The sequence below is a fragment of the Globicephala melas genome, chromosome 15 (assembly GCF_963455315.2).
Source record: "Globicephala melas chromosome 15, mGloMel1.2, whole genome shotgun sequence".
Lineage (NCBI taxonomy): Eukaryota > Metazoa > Chordata > Mammalia > Artiodactyla > Delphinidae > Globicephala > Globicephala melas.
This window is the reverse complement of record NC_083328.1, coordinates 20,216,593-20,234,628: the sequence shown is the minus strand read 5'-3', so window position 1 is coordinate 20,234,628 and position 18,036 is coordinate 20,216,593. Positions and strand designations below refer to the sequence as shown.

Sequence of the window (18,036 nt, the reverse complement as noted above, 5' to 3'; positions counted from 1 at the left end):
GCAGCAGATCAAATCCCACCCTGCTGTTTTCTAGCCTTGTGACTTTGGGCAAGTTATCTCACCTTGTGGAACCTCAGATTTCTCATCCTTAAAATGGGGAAGATGTGTAGGGGTCATTATGATGCTTAAATGCATTCGTACATGAGACGCATGAGTACGGGCTCCGGGTAAGCACTCAGTAAATGGTAGTTACGACTACTATTATTAGGAATGATACACCTTATAGTATACTGGGTGTACTATACTATTAGGTATACCTTATACTATTGATATTATTAGAAAGTGAAACTATTGTATAAGGTGCAGCATTCCTATATATATATTTTTTTTAATTAAAAGTGAAATTAAGACCATCTTTCCCTTTATAATCAGTTCACCAGAAAGAGGAGTTGGGAAAAAGAATTGACCCTTCCTTGCTTTGCATCTATGGGGTGCCAGGCACTTATTAGAAAACATTTACTCCTCCCAACTGTCAAAAAAGTAGGGATTTTTACAGCCCATTATACAGACAAGGGAGCCGATCTTCAGAGAGGTTAAGTAAATTTGCCCAGTGTCACACAGCTAATAAATGGCTGAGCTGGAATCAAAGCCAAGTCTTTTTTTTTTTTTTTTTTTTTTTTTGCGGCATGCGATCCTCTCACTGTTGTGGCCTCTTCCATTGCGGAGCACAGGCTCCAGACGCGCAGGCTCAGCGGCCATGGCTCACGGGCCTAGGCGCTCCGCGGCATGTGGGGTCTTCCCGGACCGGGGCATGAACCCGTGTCCCCTGCATCGGCAGGCGGACTCTCAACCACTGCGCCACCAGGGAAGCCCCAAAGCCAAGTCTTATCTGACTGCAAAGTCCATGTTTTATGCAGCAAAGCACTTGGCCCTGAGGACTGCACTTTCTGCTCTGTCGGTGTTAGTCCTTTGCTTTCCTGAAGTTTTTGCTGGCGGGTTGGCCACACCTGCTTTCATTATGCACTCTGACTTGGACCCTGAAGTAAGAAGAGGTAGCACAGGACATCCTGCTTCCCCGAGGAGACTAAATAGCTAGTTCTGTATCTCCAAGGCCATTGGGCATCAGGCACATGGTTCATGCATATGAAAATCATTCAAGAAAGAGAGACACAGGAATGGAGTCCACACCTCTGACTTTCAAACCTTAGGTCTGAAGCCCGTGGGTTTTCTTGGCCCTGCCAACTTGTCTCTTCAGCTGCATTCATCTCAGCCTTTGGTGTCTGCTGGGTGCACTTTCTGATTTTTGATGGAAGTAGCAAGAGCCTGAGGTAGCAGTATGGCCAGAGGAGAGGGGAGAACAAGAAAATATGAGAGACCCAGGAACTGAAAAGTCCTGTTGAAGACTCTTTTTTTTTCTTTTTTTCTGTTGAAGACTCTTGAGCTCCCTGGGAATAGGTACAGGTTCTTTTTATTTCAGTAGTAATAATAATAATAACAACAACAACAACAGCCATGTGCTTGGTATTGTTTGAAGTACTGTCCTCATAGAATCTCTTCACAAAAACCCTAGGAGATAGGCATGTCATCTCCTAGTTGGAATCCTAGGAGATGGGCACAGTAATTATCCCCATTTTATAGACCTGGAAATTGAGGCACAGAGAGGTTAAGTCACTTGCCTGAAGTCACACAGCGTTTGAACCCAGGGTTTCTTAAGTTCATGAGCTTAACCAACACATCGTATTTGCTTTTTGGTAGGAGTGAATGAGCAAGTGAGCGAGTGAACCAAATGAGTCTGGGATTTGGTTCTTGCCAGAACAACAAGGCCCTGAGAGGCAGTGTACAGACAGGTGTGCTTTGGAGTCAGCAGAGTTGGGTTGTAATTCAAGCTCTGCTATCTCCTGGCTACATGACCTTGGGCAAGTAACCTAATGTACAAGTGCTCATTTCCTCATCTTCAAATGGGAGTAGTAATCCTTTTCTTCTAGGGTCTTTGTATGGCTTAAATTAGATCATCTCTGTAAAGCTCTTAGCCCCGTGCCTGACGTATAGTAAGTCCATAGGGCTCACTGTTAGTAGTAGTATTACTGGTACCATGCAAATAGATTGTATTAACATGGCACACTTGCAGCTATATAAAATTGAAAGTCCATGTTGACAAGGACTAGAAGGGAATATGAAAACAGCTGTTAAAGGATGAAAGGGAATTAAAGTTTCTTCAATGCTTCATCATTTTTTTAGTAAATGTTCCTAAATGGAATAAATAAAACATACATGCAGTAAGTACTCAACAGGCCTTTGCATGTATGCATGAAAAACAGTCTAACTTTAAAAAATTTTTAAATTTTGTTCGGCTGCGCTGCATGGCTTGCGGGACCCTAGTTCCCTGACCAGGGAGCGAACCCACATCCTCAGCAGTGAAAGTACAGTCCCAACCACTGGACCACCAGGGAGTTCCCTGACTTTTTTTTAATTGGTTGAATCCATTCCTTATAAATCATACCTTATGATAGTGGATACCCTTGAGGCGTTGTAATTGAAAGGGGGCCTGTGCAGAAAAGAGTTAACACTGCAGGCCTGTAATGATAGCCCTATAAATGCTGAATTTCCTACTAGGGGTTTGTGTAAATTTGCAATGAGAGAAAAAGGGAAGTTTTTAAAAAATGGCTTTGTATTTTGTGGTTCTTGTATCTGGATATATGATAAAATTGATTTAAAATGTTACATGCTTATAATTTCATAAATGCTAGAGGAACCATCTCAAACATGCAAAAATGAAGAAGGTATTGGTGGGGTACAGCTTCCTTGCTTTTACCATCAAGGGGTGGGTTGGAATTTAAATTCTTTGGGTATTAGAACTAGGACAAGTCTCTGTAACTGATGATTTTTCCTATGATTTGTGTCTGTTCGAGCCTCTGGAAAGAGGGTGACAACATGAAAAGAGAGGCAGTCTCTGGATGGAAATACACATTTGGATTTTGAAAAAGCAGTTAAATTGATAATAAGCCGTGTTGAAATCAAATATCTGACCCTTAGAGCCTGATGGCTGTCCAGTTTGATGTGCATGTTTTTGAGTGGGTCAGTTTGGACTCTGATAAAGATAAGATAAAAAGGAAGCCTTGCTTGTCACTTGGACTTGGACCGTGGCTGTTCGGCACTGCAGCATGCCTTTGCTGGTCCTGAAAGCACCTGGCTTGATTGGAATCCCAAATTCACTGATCCTAATTGCTTGGACCTGACTCTAAGCTGAAACCTGACCCTGGCTGTCATGCAGTTTCAGCCGCAGCAGGAGGTGTGCTGCGCTGAAAGCAGACCCAGACTCCGTGAACAGGACTCAGACCCTGGGACCACTGGAGATTACGACCCCTTCTGTGGAGCTCTAAACGATGAAAATATACATCGTGGATGCTGGCTGCACCAGCTGGGTCACATACGATACCCGTAGGAAGGGGCCTGTTCTCTGATGGGACCATCTAAAATCAAGCTGCTGATCAGCTCTTTACATCTAATGCAGAGGCTAATTGCATCCTAACTTGTGATCCCTACCACAGTCCGCAAGTTGGAGGACGGCACGTCACAGGGACTTCCACCCCTCTGCCTGCTTTTGACAGATCAGACTCTGGGCCTTCTCTGGGGGGCAGCTCACTGCTGTTGATTTGTGTGTTTGGCATTCTGGATTAGCTGCAACTTACTGCGATGGGCTGATAGCCTTACTCTACCTCCTCACGTTTCCCTCTCTACACACACCTTAGTAAGGTAGATGGATTATTCAGATGTATCCGTCTCTGGAAAGGGATTGATCTTTTCTAGGCTTTCTCTGGATAAAAGGGGTGGGAGGTTATATAAACCCACTTTGAAATGTTTTAAATTCAGGATTTCACCCTCTGTTAGTTTGCTAGGGCTGCCATAACAAAGTAGCACAGACTGGATGGCTTAAACAATAGAAATGTATTTTCTCTGAGTTCTAGAGGCTAGACATCCAAGAGCAGGAGGTGGCACGTTTCTCCTAAGGCCCCTCTCCTTGGCTTGCAGCTGGCAGCCTTTTCACTGTGTCTTCACATGGTTGCCCCTCTGTGAGTGTCTGTGTCTTAATCTCGTCTTATAAGAACACCAGTCATATTGGATTAGGGCCCACCCAGATGACCTCATTTTACTTTAATCACCTCTTGAAAGGCCATATCTCCAAATACAGTCACATTCTATACTGGACGTTAGGGTTTCAACATATAAATTTGGGGAAAACACAATTCAGTCCATAACATATCCTGATCAATTCCTGAATATCTTTCTGGTTAAATTGTATTAAAATATTTATCTGCAAAAATATTCTGTACCTCTTGCATACAGGTCTCTGGATGAAAGGCCTGGATGAGAATAAGAGATGATTGAAAAAATGTAAAGTTAGGATTGCTGATCTGCGGGGCATGCTGATTTTGAAACAATGAGAAAAAACAGAACCTGGCAGCTAGGGAGCTTTGGGGAAGTGGCAGGGTGGTGGGGGAGTGGGTGGCGGCGGGGGGGGGGCATTTATGATCTTTGTTTCTCAGAAACAAAGGAAAAGGAAAGCTCCCAGTGCTGCCTTTCCATGAACGAAAGGCATAACTGAGATCCATATTGCAGGTTGGTCTCACCCTTTTGTATGGGGTCCTACTGATAATAATTTTGCTCTAAAGTGGATTTGGCCCTTAAGGGCCAAGGAGGTGGACTGTGCAGAAGAGAGCTAATCAAGCAGGCCTGAGACTGCTCTCCTTAGAAAGACCTGCTCACAATGTTGGCCCTGGCTGGCATCTGGGTTCTTGGATTTCAGGAGGGTTCTCACCATTCCCTAAATGATAAGAGTTGCTCACAGGGCCTAAACTGTGCAAACAATGTGGTTGATGCTGCATACCTGCTTTCCTTCCAGGAATGTGGAATTTTGGTGTGTGCTAGGCAGAGGGTGCCTACGTGACCAGCCCCTAGAAAAGTCCTGGGCGTTGAGTCTCTAATGAGCTGGTAGATAACATTTCACACATGTTGTCACAGTCATTGCTGGAGGAATTAATTGTGTCCTGTGTGACTCCACTAAAAAAAGACTTGGGGAAACTTGTGCCTGGTTTCCCCTGGATCTTGCCCTATACACATTTTCCCTTTGCTGATTTTGCTTCATAGCCTTTTGCTGTAATAAATCATAGCCATCTGTGAGTAGGACTATATGCTGAGTCCTGTGGGTCTTCTAGTGAATCATTGAACTGGGGGTAGGTAATCTTGGGGTACCCCAACACAGGGCACAAGGGGGACTTCTGGCGTGTTGGTCGTGTTCTCTTTCTCAGTCTGGGTGCTGTTTACATGGGTGTGTTCAGTTTATGAAAATTCACTGAGCTGTTCCATTAAGATATGTATAGGGACTTCCCTGGTGGTCCAGTGGTTAAGACTGCACGCTTCCAATGCAGGGGGCCCGGGTTCGACCCCTGGCCAGGGAACTAGATCCCGCATGCCCAACTGAGCTGACATGCCGCAACTAAAGTCCCCCCATGCCGCGACTAAAGATCCCTCTTGCCGCAACTAAAGAGATCCTGCACGCCGCAGCGAAGATCCCTCGTGCTGCAACTAAGACGTGGTGCAGCCAAATAAATAAATTTTTTTTTTTTTTGCGGTACGCGGGCCTCTCACTGTTGTGGCCTCTCCCGTTGCAGAGCACAGGCTCCAGACGCGCAGGCTCAGCGGCCATGGCTCACGGGCCCAGCTGCTCCGCGGCATGTGGGATCCTCCCGGACCGGAGCACAAACCCACGTCCCCTGCATAGGCAGGTGGACACTCAACCACTGCGCCACCAGGGAAGCCCTAGTGTACTTTTTTTGTACATAGATTCAACTTTATAAAAAGATAAAAGAGAATATTACACACTACAGGGATAAAAAAATCATAATTTTATTTATTTATTTTTTTGGCAGCACTGCAGAGCATGTGGAACTTCCCCAACCAGGGATCAAACACATATGCTCCCTGTAGTGGAAGTGTGGAGCCTTAACCACTGGACCACAGGGGAAGTCCAATAACTTAGTTTTAAAAAACAACTTGCTTTTATTTAGAAAACATTTTAATCACCCCTTTTTACCAGGCATTGTCCTGAGAGCTTAGGACATGGGGTAGGAAAGAGGTCTTCATTGCCTCTCAGTTTATTGGGAGTCAGATAAAGAGATACTTGTAATATGGTTGACTTTTGCTGAGTCCTAGCAAAGACACCATTGGACGCTACAGAGCTGCTAACCTGGGTAATTCTCAGGGTTACCATTCCAGTATCTACGGAAGCCAGACAGACAAATGGGCAAAGAGGGGTAACAGGGAACTGTGACAAATTGGGAAGGTAAGTAGGCATAGAGTTGCCACAGCTAATGGTTTTTCTTAAGGAAAAACCACAAATCTTAATTTTTATGTGAGCTCTCTTGATTTTTTTTTTTTTTTTTTTTTTTGCGGTACTTGGGCCTCTCAGTGTTGTGGCCTCTCCCGTTGCAGAGCACAGGCTCCGGACGCGCAGGCTCAGCGGCCATGGCTCACGGGCCCAGCCCCTCCGTGGCACGTGGGATCTTCCCAGACCGGGGCACGAACCTGTGTCCCCTGCATCGGCAGGCGGACTCTCAACCACTGCGCCACCAGGGGAGCCCAGCTCTCTTGATTTTTAAGTCCTGTAAATGAATCCAAATTTTAAAAAGTGGGAGGCCAAACAAAACACCTCTGCAGGCCAAATTTGGCCTTGGCCTACCAGTTTGCCAGGGATTCTGCCAACCAACCATCCTTCCCCTCTTACCGAACAATTGAGGGTCCACTGTTTTAGGCACTGGGAAATAGAGCAGTGAGCCAGCCAGACAACTGTCTTGCAGAATGGCCTGGGGGCAGGGGTGGGGGAGGGTGGTGTCTGGTACTGTGCCCTTCAAACTTCAGTATGTGTGGGAATCACTGGGTAGATTCTGAATTGGGAGGTCTGCGTTGAGGCCTGAATCTTGGCCTTTCTAACAACAAGCTCCCAGGTGATGGTGATGCTAGTCTTCCCTGCTGTTATTTGAAGGAGGGGAGTAGGGAATTTGTCTTGAAGGTGCATTTGCCTGGCAAGCATCCTCTTTTTACTTAGATTTTAGTTTATTGGGGTGACTTGGAAGAGAGTTGATGACCTCGGAGGTGGGTACTCGGGCTCTGCCAGCTATCTCTTGGCGCTGCCAGGTCTCTGTTCTCAGAGTTTATAATCTAGAAGGTGGCGTGAGGGGTGGAGGAAGGTGCTAGGAAAAGCTTCCTGGAGGAGGTGCTTGTGAACTGCAGGAGCTCCCCGGCCGCCAAGAAAGGGAAAAACCTTTAACTCCCCCCCTCCTGGGGCTCGGTCTCGGCGTCCCCGCACCGGGTTTGGTTTCCCAGGCATCCCACGTGTCTTCGGTCCGCGAGTCCCTGTCAATCAAGCTTCTCCCCCAGGGGCTGGGTACGGGTTTAAAGGCGGCTGCAGTGCAGAGAGCTCCCAGAATGCCGCGCGGCGGGCGGGTTTGGATTTTAAATCCCCGCGGCCAATCAGTAGCGCGTAGGCTTTTGTAACGTTCCCGGCGCCGCGTTTGAATTCGAGGAGGAGCAGAGCCCTGCCAAGCCTCTGCCCAGACCTTGCTAGGTCCGCTGAGCAATTCCGGGAACATGAGTGCGGCGGCAACTGCAGGGAAGCTGGCGCGGGCACCAGCCGATCCAGGGAAAGTCGGGGTCCCTGGAGTTGCAGCTCCCGGAGCCCCGGCGGCTGCCCCGCCGGCGAAAGAGATCCCGGAGGTCCTAGTAGACCCGCGCAGCCGGCGGCGCTATCTGCGGGGCCGCTTTCTGGGAAAGGGTGGCTTTGCCAAGTGCTTCGAGATCTCGGACGCGGACACTAAGGAGGTGTTTGCGGGCAAGATCGTGCCTAAGTCGCTGTTGCTCAAACCGCACCAGAAGGAGAAGATGTCCATGGAGATATCCATTCACCGTAGCCTCGCTCACCAGCACGTCGTCGGCTTCCACGGCTTTTTCGAGGACAACGACTTTGTGTTCGTGGTGTTGGAGCTCTGCCGCCGGAGGGTGAGTGTCGCTGCTGGGGGACTGGAGCTGCCTGGGGACCGGGGTTGGGGCGCCCGCACCCGGAGCTGCTGGGGAGGAGGTGCTGGGAACCTCGAGCTGGGGATGGAGAAGGTCTCGGGGAAAGAGGTGCTTAGCATTTGGGGCCTCTAGGAGAGGGGGTGCCGGTTAAGTGGAGCCCGGGTCAGGTTGGCTCTAGGGAAGGCGGCTCCCGGACGCTGGGAGTTGGGCTGAGTGGGGGAGGTGCGGGTCGCGGGAGAACCCTGCTAATGGACGCCAGGGCTTCCGGAGTTGCTAGGTAAGGGGTGCTGTGGACCCGAACCTCCGGAGTGGGGTTGGGTCAGGCAGAAAGTAGTTGGAGCCAGACTTAGTAGCTTCGGGGAGGAGAGGGGTCAGGAAAGGGATCTGCTGCTGCGAAGAGGCCCGGGGCAGGGATACAGGGGACTCTGCGCTTCCGGAGTGGGCTGAGAGAGGGGTCCCAGGTAAGGGACTTGGGAGGGAGCTGGTGGGAGAGGGGGTGCTATGAACGGTTGTGGCCTGGCTTAGGGGAGAGTCTACATCGTAGTTGTCCTGTAGAAGGAATGGGCGGTAGGGTCCTGGGCTGCCTTCACCTAATGACACCCCCTCCCTGCCTTGGGCCTGAGTACCCACTCCCCACTCCTCCTTCCCTCCCCCGCCCAGTCTCTCCTGGAGCTGCACAAGCGGAGGAAAGCACTCACCGAGCCCGAGGCCCGCTACTATCTGCGTCAGATTGTCCTTGGCTGCCAGTACCTGCATCGAAACCGCGTTATTCACAGAGATCTCAAGTTGGGCAACCTCTTCCTGAACGAGGATCTGGAGGTGAAAATAGGTGAGGAGCTGGGCCTGCAGAGACACTTGACACTATGCTCTATGGGAATGAGGAGGAGCTGGGAGAGAGGGAGGGAGAGAGGAAGTCGGAAGGAGACAAGGGAGGGAGGAAGAGGATGGTAGGAAGTCTGGGCTGTTGATTTCCTCTAGAAGCCTCTCTTTAGTACAGAAATTCAGAACAAAGAGCCAAAAGCCAGTGGCTTGCCTGCAGATGCAGTTTTGGTGTGTGTGCTCTCCTATACAGTATTATTTAAAAAAAAAAAAAGGATTTGAATTTGTTTTCATTTTTTTAAATCGGGAGACATGATTTTGAATTTGGGGCTCCTTTTAAACAGTTGGGTGCTCCAGCAGTACAGGGGCAGCTCTTTGTCGGACTGAAAAGCAGCTGTTCCCTTTAGGTGACCTCTGCTTTGTCACAATCCCCACCCCTCCCTATCACTTCCTCACAAACTTGCCAAGTAGCCATCTTGACATTTACCTGCTTAATCCCTGAAGGCATGTGACTTTTGCTATCCCTACCAGTTCCCTTTTAGAAGCAAAGCCCTCCTTTCTAAGGGAGGGGGTGAGGAGGGTCTCTGGGAGGCCCCTCCCTGGGGCTAGCATGGTGGGAGGATTCCTGAGCACGCCTTGCTGCACACAAGAACTAGAGGCTTGAGGGATCAAACTTCCCTGGTTCTTGATGGTTACACCTGAACCAGCTGTCCGCATTGACAGATGACAGAGGCTAGCATCTGAGTCCCCCCCTCTTCCTCCCTCTGTCCCAGGGGATTTTGGACTGGCAACCAAAGTCGAGTATGACGGGGAACGGAAGAAGACCCTGTGCGGGACTCCTAATTACATAGCTCCTGAGGTGCTGAGCAAGAAAGGGCACAGTTTCGAGGTGGACGTGTGGTCCATTGGGTGTATCATGTAAGTTGGGAGTTGTCTCAGGACCCACCCAGCCTCAGCAGAGGCCTTTTTGGATGTCTCACCTGGCAGACCTTATCCTGTAGACCTTTCTGCCTTTGGGAAGGCTGCTCCAGAGGACAGACTGATCCAAAAGGAAGCCTCATTTCCATATCTTTTCTTCTCACTGGTGTATCCTTTAGGATTCCTGCAGCCTGGGCCATGGGTCTGGGGAATGGGGGAGGGAAGGTCTCCACAAACTTGCTCTAGTCCCTTGCTATTCAAAATATGGCAGACCAGCATCATCACCACCTAGGAACTCGTTAGAAACACAGAATCTCAGGACCCAGGCTGACTGGGTCAGAATCTGGATTTTAAGACCCTTGAGCTTTTCCATGCACAATAAAGTAGTAGCACCACTGATCTAGGAAGCAGCAGTGGGTGGGAGGAGTTAGGCCAGGAGTTATAGCTGGCAGGAGGAGGTCCTGTGGTCTGTCTGGATCAAGGCCATCAGAGGTGGGTGGGTGGTAGGCAGAGAGTTGGGCCTGTTCAGGTGTCACCCCTTTCATGGTCGCCCTGGGTACTGGAGAGTTAGAAATGAGTTGTCGCAGTGGCTTTCCTACTTCACTGCAGTGGAACTTTTTCAAATGAAAACTTGCAACCTTAAGTACAGAGCTATTAACCGTGGAGCTGCCTCTGTAGGAGCAGGTAGCCCACTTGCTTTGACCTGTTTTGTGTTGGCTGGCAGTCTCTGGAGCCGTGCTGTAGTGTAGGCTATAGCAGAAAAGTCACTGGCCCATGAGAACCAAGTCTCATCACCTGTATTCTACTGAGGACTCCTCCCTGCCAGTGTCTTGGCTCCTGGGGCTGTTCAGTGGACTTGCGGACTGTCCTCCGGGACCCGAGAGTCATAGTGAATGTCCAGAAGGTGTCTGACTTCCTTTCTGGCCCTGAGAGGATTCCTCCAGCATCTGGGTTTTGGTTAGGAGCCTTGAGCCAAATCCCTCCTTGTGCTTACAGGTATACCTTGTTAGTGGGCAAACCACCTTTCGAGACCTCTTGCCTAAAAGAGACCTACCTCCGGATCAAGAAGAATGAGTACAGTATTCCCAAGGTGACTAAAAACACTTTAAGTTTACATTTATTTTATTTAATTTCCCCCCCGCAAAGCTATTTACTGAGCCCAGCCATATCCTGGGGACAGAGGTGGGTCAGTCCTACCCCTAGGGTAGCCATAAGAGCTTTAGAGGGTCCTTGTCTGAAATTGCATACAAAACCTGACGTATGTGCACAAAAGCATTTTTTCTTGGGGAAGAGAGTTTGTAGGTTCTCAAAAGGTTGGGCAGATAAACCAAAAGGTGTGTAAAACAGAGAGCATAAAGGAAGTAGAAGGCAGACAGAGACATGCTGCTTAAGCCTTGGAAGTGGACTGTCTTGATTCAGATGGGCCCTGCCACTTAGCACCCAGATCGCAATAGACAGATGGCCTGAATCTTCTGAGCTGCAGTTTCCCATCTATAAAATGGAGTCCTTACCCCAGAGCACCTTGCACACAATAAGCGCTCACAGAATTGCAAACTGCTGTGCTTCGTGACCACCAGCATGAGTGCATTGAGAGGGATAGCCTGCAGCAACCTGGCGTACGGCTGCTTTCCAGTTTGGTGTCTTTGCCTTGTGTGAAGCCAAGAGCCCTGTCTCCATAAGGACAGATGGACTGAATCTGTCATAAAGGGTCACTTATTGGACAGAGCAGAGTGGTTCCGAGTGTGGGTGTTGGCAGCTGACTATGCCCCCGTGTGGGTGCTGGCTCTACCATTCATAGGGGTGTGTTCTCAGGCACTTAACCTCTCTGTGCCTCAGTTTCCCCATCTGCAAAAGAGGGATGGTGATAGAGATCTTCACCCCCTGGGTGTTTCTGTGAGGGTTAAATGAGCTAATAGATATGAAGTGCTTAGAATATTTTGCTGGCACATAGTAAGTGCATAGTTGATGCTAGAATATTAGTGTGCATTTGACCTGCACTGGGTTTGATCTCCTCACCAGGGCAGCAAGCTTGGTGCTGTGTCCCCATTTTATAGATGAATTTACAAAGGCCCAGAAAGTTGGGTTAGTTGTCACAGCCAGTATTAAGGGACAGAAGTGGGACTTAAAACAGGTCATTATGACTTCGAAGCCTGTGTTCTCAAGTGCTGCTCTAGTGGTGAGCAACTTGAATTATGCAAGAGCAAATTTTGGGAAAAAGACCTCAAGAGGAAGGAGAAATTGTCATTCTCACAACTTAGGTTGACACTTGTGAACTCAGTAAAGCTGCTAGTGGAAATTTGGCACCCCACATCCCCACCAGACTCAACTGCTGAACATGGCATATTTGAGGCCGGGGCTGGGGCTGCAGCTTCTTTGTGGCAGTGCTGCATTCGGGTCCCCCACCACATCCTACTTACGTCTCTCCCTCTCTGCTCCAGCACATCAACCCCGTGGCCGCCTCCCTCATCCAGAAGATGCTTCAGACAGATCCCACTGCCCGTCCAACCATTCAGGAGCTGCTCGATGACGAGTTTTTCACTTCTGGCTATATCCCTGCCCGCCTCCCCATCACCTGCCTCACCATTCCGCCCAGGTTTTCAATTGCTCCCAGTAGCCTGGACCCCAACAGCCGGAAGCCTCTCACTGTTCTCAATAAAGGTAAACCGGGGTCTGGGTAGACCCCAAGAGAGCCTAGGCCTCAGCTGTGTGAATGGATGGTCCCCATAGCTCAGGTGTGTGGTAAGACAGGCCCCAGTCCTTGAATACGTGGTCCCCATCCTCATGTGGCAAAATGCCCTTCCCCACAGCCCTGTCAGGAAAGACAGACCTTACCATGGTGGAATCAGACCCGTCATGCCCCAAAAGAAGAGAGTGGCTGAACGCCATGCCTGAAAAATTTGTATTTAAAAAAAAATTGCTAATATCACCTTGCATGGTTCTTTGGGAAAAAATGTTGAAATTTTTCAGGTGTACACATAGAGCACAATGCAGTAGACCCCACATCCCCACCAGACTCAACACTTATCAAGATTTGTCATGTTTGCTCCATCACTCCTTTTTTGTTCCTTTGAAGTATTTTTGAAGTTAATCCCAGACATCTTGTCATTTTACCCCATAAACTTCAGTATGCATCTCTTTAAAAGGATGGACATTTTCTTGCAAAACCACATCCCATTGTTTGGGTTGTCATTGTTTCTAGATCTCTTCAGAGAACAGAATTAGGAAATACATAATTGGGAAGGGGGCGGGGACCTTGAATTTACACTGCTATTTCTGATTCACACTTTTTGAACATTTTATTTTGATATTGTTTCAAATTATGAAAAGTGAGAATAGATAAAAACTTCCTGTATCTTGTTCCCCCTTTTCTCCACCAATTAACATTTTTCTACATTTACTTTATCTCTCTCATATATATATCTAAATTTCTTTTCCCAAACCATCTGATAGTAAGTTGTACACATTCTGGCCTTTACTACTTAATACTTCAGTGTATATTTTCTAAAAACAATTCTTTTACATAACCACAGCACAGGACACAGTTATCAAGTTCAGGAAATTTAACATTGATGAAACTTCTCTTACAGCAATCTTTTTCTTCACTGTGAAGTTACTACTTTAATTTTCTTTTGGTAATTTATAAGTCTCTGATTTAAATATAATAATATAGGATTTTTACTTCTTTAATTTTATACTTGTTTTTTTTTTGTGGTACGCGGGCCTCTCACTGTTGTGGCCTCCCCCGTTGCGGAGCACAGGCTCCGCAGGCTCAGCAGCCATGGCTCACGGGCCCAGCCACTCCGCAGCATGTGGGATCTTCCCAGACCGGGGCATGAACCCGTGTCCCCTGCATCGGCAGGCGGACTCTCAACCACTGTGCCACCAGGGAAGCCCCTATACTTGTATTTTTTTCCCTTACATTATATACGTGAATTTTCAACATCTATAAAGTATGTTATGAAATGATGTTTATTTTCTTGCAGTTCTATTTGTCTTTGGAATATATTTCACTTGAAAAAAAAAGTGCCACTTGAAAAACTTTATTTCTCTGTGTGGATATAGCACCAATTTAATATATGAGTTCATTTGTTTCAGTTATAATACTGCTATTTTAAGGATTACTTTTTTCTTTAGGCTTTAATTTTTGATATTTTCACTGGTTATATTACTATTCCCTTTGATTGGTGATCACTTGGTTAAGGTGGTACCTCCAGTGCAGAGTTACTGTTTTTCCTTTTGTGATTAATTAATACCTTGTGAGGAGTTAATTTGAAAGGATTCTATCTCTTCTCAGACTTTAGCCTACTGATTTTAGCATCCATGGTGGATCTTGCCTGCAGCAGTTATTACTGTGGTATTCTAATGGTGACTTTTCTCCTTTTCTTGTTCCTTCTACATCCATTAATTGGAGTTCTCCTGTAAGGAAGAGCTGTCACTTCTCTCCCATTTATTTATTTGGTTATTTGTGTCAGTTTGGACTCATGGATATTTAATCTTGGAGCTATAATGTAATATTGTTATTTTAAGGATTGCTTTTCTTTTCTTTTGGTTTTAATTTTTGAACATAAAGCGTTCTTCAAAACGTAGCCAAAATAAAGGTGAAATTTTTTTGGAATACATAAATCCCCATTTATTCATCATCTGTTTTCAATAATTACCAACATTTGCCCATACTTGTTTTTATCTTTTCCACCTTCCCCTTTTTTTGGCTAGAGGTTTCTTTGTTTGTTTGTTTTTTGTGTTTTTTTTTTTTTTGGCGGTGCTGTATGGCTTGCGGGATCTTACTTCCCCAACCAGGGATTGAACCCGGGCCCCGGCAGTGAAAGCACTGAGTCCTAACCACTGGACCTCCAGGGAGCTCCCTTGCTAGAGTTTTTAAAGCAAGTCCCAAATATGTTATTATTCCACACTTAAGTCCTTATCACAGCATAGAGTTTTTCAATTGAAAATTCATATCTTTAAATATCTTAAGAATTTCATATTACACAAGGAAAACTAGCACATGTTGGTGGGGAAAGAAACATTTAAGCCTAAAGACAATAAAAATCATCCATGCTTCTACCACCCAAATATAACTGATGTTAAAATTTCAGTGTGTATCTGTCTTTTCAGATTTCAGTCACATGTAAGTACATAAAGCAAATTTTAGGGTGGAAAAAATCTCTTACGTTTTCATTAAATGCCTGCTAAATCCATCTTGCTGATGGGTTGTGATTTACTGAGCCCTTCCATTTTCCTGGATGCAAAAGATGCTTTTAATTCTTGGATTGAAGCCAGGCAGCTCCAAGCTGCTCGTGCCTTCTAGCTGTCTGCCTGAGTGACCAGAGGTGCCCTGCAGGGCCCAGCATTGGGTTAGAGGTCTGAGTGTCCGAAGCTCTATGGCTCTGTGTGGCCATGAGCCTTCCTACAGGGCTTGGCCTGGCCCTGGAGGTACCAATGAGTGGGTACCAGGTGCTGTCACATGAGCAGGGCAGCTGCTGCTCTAATAACCTGGCACCTACCTAAAACAGTGGCAGCGCAAAGAGCTTTTCTCTGGGGGCAGTACCAGCTGTGGCCAGGGATCCTGGGCCCTCCCAACCTGCGGCCTTTTTGCCCAGCTAATGACTGTTTCATCTCCTTCCAGGCATAGAGAACCCCATGCCGGAGCGTCCCCGGGAAAAAGAGGAGCCAGTGGTGCGGGAGGCCAGCGAGGCGGTCGACTGCCACCTCGGCGACATGCTGCAGCAGCTGCACAGCGTCAACGCCTCCAAGCCCTCAGAGCGGGGGCTGGTGAGGCAAGGTGGGCACTGCGGGCCAGGGCGTCTGGAGAGGGCAGGGAAGTCAGCCCCGGAGTGCCGGTGGCTTGTCCAGGCCCCTGGCTCCGTAATACCTTTACTTCCCCCATTTCCTGTACGTTACAGTGCAAACAAGTTAGCTTACTGGCCCAGGCCCTCCATGGTCAGGCCCCTTCCTTCTTTTCCTGACTCATCTGTTCTGTCTCCACAAGCGCCCCACCTTCCAACACCCCCATGTGCTGCCTGTATACATTGGCACGCACTGTCTCCTCTGCTCAGAGAATCCCTCTGTAGCCTTCAAGACAGTGGAAATAACAGACCCAGATGTGCTCCAGCCTCGGGGCCTTTGCTCTCCCGGCAAGCACTTCCTCCAGATCACTGCAAGGCTCACACTCCCTGCCTTCACGTGTCTGCGCCAGAGTCACCTCCATGATCATCTCCCTGCCCCCACTCCTCTTACTTGCCTCGTTTCTCCACAACACTTCTCATCTAACACATTCTAAAGTTTCCGTATTTGTTTATTGTATTTAAAAGAAGGGATCGTCACATGCACAGAACATAACATTTTCACGTATCTGGGATTGTCTATCTTCTCACAATTTTTTAATCATTTAAAACTCACTGATTTGCACCATGATAGAAGTAACTTACATATTCTGTGAACATTTATTTTGATTGGTCTCTATCCCTAGAGCCAGAATGCAAGCTCAGGGAGGGCTGGGTTTTGTCATTGCTCGCTGCCTGTAACGGTGTCTGGCACACAGCGGGCCTTTGTTAAATGGGTCAGCTGAATGCATGAGTGGACTCGGCGCTCTGCACTGTAACTTTCTGCTTCGGTGCTGCCTGTCTAAGCTTGTTGCTGGCAGAGGCCTCCAGGCCTCTTGACCGAGCTCCCTGGTGTGGGCCGCCTGAGTGGACCAGAGGGGAAGAGGCTGGTGCTGATCGATCTTCTTGTCTGTTTCTGTCCCAGAGGAGGCTGAGGATCCCGCCTGCATCCCCATCTTCTGGGTCAGCAAGTGGGTGGACTATTCGGACAAGTATGGCCTTGGTACGTTTCTCCCAGCTGTGGCGGTGGCTCAGGTGCCACCTAGCAACCCTTCGAGTTGTTACAGGCTCTTGCCTTTCTTGGCTCCCACGTCCTCTTCTCTCGACACTCTCCTATCTCCATCCCAGGCTCACTAGTCCCAGCCCCTAACGGCCCCCTGCCCCCCATGGCCCCTTTCTGAGGCCTCCCTCCACCTACCGCTAGGGTACCAGCTGTGTGACAACAGCGTGGGAGTGCTCTTCAACGACTCAACACGCCTCATCCTCTACAACGACGGCGACAGCCTGCAGTACATCGAACGTGATGGCACGGAGTCCTACCTCACCGTGAGTTCCCATCCCAACTCCCTGATAAAGAAGGTGAGTGCTGGCTGGCCCGCGTGGGCTGCTGTTGGCCGGGAGTGAGGGCTTTGCCAGGGGACAGGCTCTTAACTCCGGACGCCCTCCCTCACTTTCCAACCAGATCACCCTCCTCAAGTATTTCCGAAACTACATGAGCGAACACTTGCTGAAGGCGGGTGCCAACATCACGCCCCGGGAAGGTGACGAGCTAGCCCGGCTACCCTACCTGCGTACCTGGTTTCGCACCCGCAGCGCCATCATTCTGCACCTCAGTAATGGCTGCGTGCAGATCAACTTCTTCCAGGTGAGCTGCAGCCCTGGAGGGTTGGGGCCGGGTATCTGTGCCTCTTAGTGGCCCACGGCATTGGGTGGGGAGTGGGAGGCACAGGACCTGTCCTTGGCAGCATCAGCAGAAGGGAGTGAAATGCCCCCCACCCCCCCCACCATCGACTGGGATATCTTCCCTCTACTCCTGCCAAGGCACACAGGCAGCTGGGAGCTTCAATCACCAGTAACCCCCTGTCCGTCCACCTGCTCCCCTCCTGCCCTCACAGGACCACACCAAACTCATCCTGTGCCCGCTGATGGCTGCCGTGACCTACATCGACGAGAAGCGGGACTTCCGCACGTACCGCCTGAGCCTCCTGGAGGAGTACGGCTGCTCCAAGGAGCTGGCCAGCCGGCTGCGCTACGCTCGCACCATGGTGGACAAGCTGCTGAGTTCACGCTCGGCCACCAACCGCCTCAAGGCCTCCTCGTAGCCCCCCCACCCCCCTGGACTGGCACTCTCCTCCCCCCCACCAGCACCTCGGCCCACGCTGGTTAGATCCCTATTTTATGGGGTGTCCCCCAGCCCTGGGGGCTGGGGTGGAAGCTCCATCATCCCTGCAGGTGGGGCTGCTGTGTAAGTTATTTTTGTACATGTCCCGGTGTGGGTTCTGAGGCCGCTTCCCCTTCCCTCTCAACCTCACCATATGAATTGTACAGAATATTGCTATTGAATTCGGGACTGTCTTTTCCTTGCCTTTATATTACATTAAACATATATGAATCTTCCTTTTTCTTCTTGTGTTCCCCGAGGGGTGCCTGGCACCCGGGTTCCGGCCACACTGTTGCTCTGGTGTCCCTG

At 48.7% G+C, this 18,036-nt stretch overlaps 1 protein-coding gene across 1 annotated transcript; it reads left to right on the top strand.

Moving 5' to 3' along the window:
- Positions 1-6,381: 6,381 nt before the first annotated feature.
- PLK1 (polo like kinase 1) lies at positions 6,382-17,963 on the top strand. The gene is made up of 10 exons (XM_030871515.2): positions 6,382-7,992; positions 8,671-8,839; positions 9,603-9,747; positions 10,744-10,837; positions 12,186-12,405; positions 15,371-15,526; positions 16,492-16,569; positions 16,771-16,925; positions 17,029-17,211; positions 17,462-17,963. The coding sequence occupies exons 1-10, from the start codon at positions 7,585-7,587 to the stop codon at positions 17,666-17,668; spliced, it is 1,815 nt and encodes a 604-aa protein (XP_030727375.1). The 5' UTR covers positions 6,382-7,584; the 3' UTR covers positions 17,669-17,963.
- Positions 17,964-18,036: the final 73 nt, after the last annotated feature.

What these genes read in the sequence shown, in the direction of transcription:
- PLK1 (XM_030871515.2), top strand. Translation starts at nt 7,585, where the DNA reads ATGAGTGCGGCGGCAACTGCAGGGAAGCTGGCGCGGGCACCAGCCGAT. An exon ending in GCGGGGGCTGGTGAGGCAAG is followed by an intron (nt 15,527 to 16,491) that starts GTGGGCACTGCG and finishes TTTCTGTCCCAG; the next exon opens with AGGAGGCTGAGGATCCCGCC. An exon ending in CCAACTCCCTGATAAAGAAG is followed by an intron (nt 16,926 to 17,028) that starts GTGAGTGCTGGC and finishes CTTTCCAACCAG; the next exon opens with ATCACCCTCCTCAAGTATTT.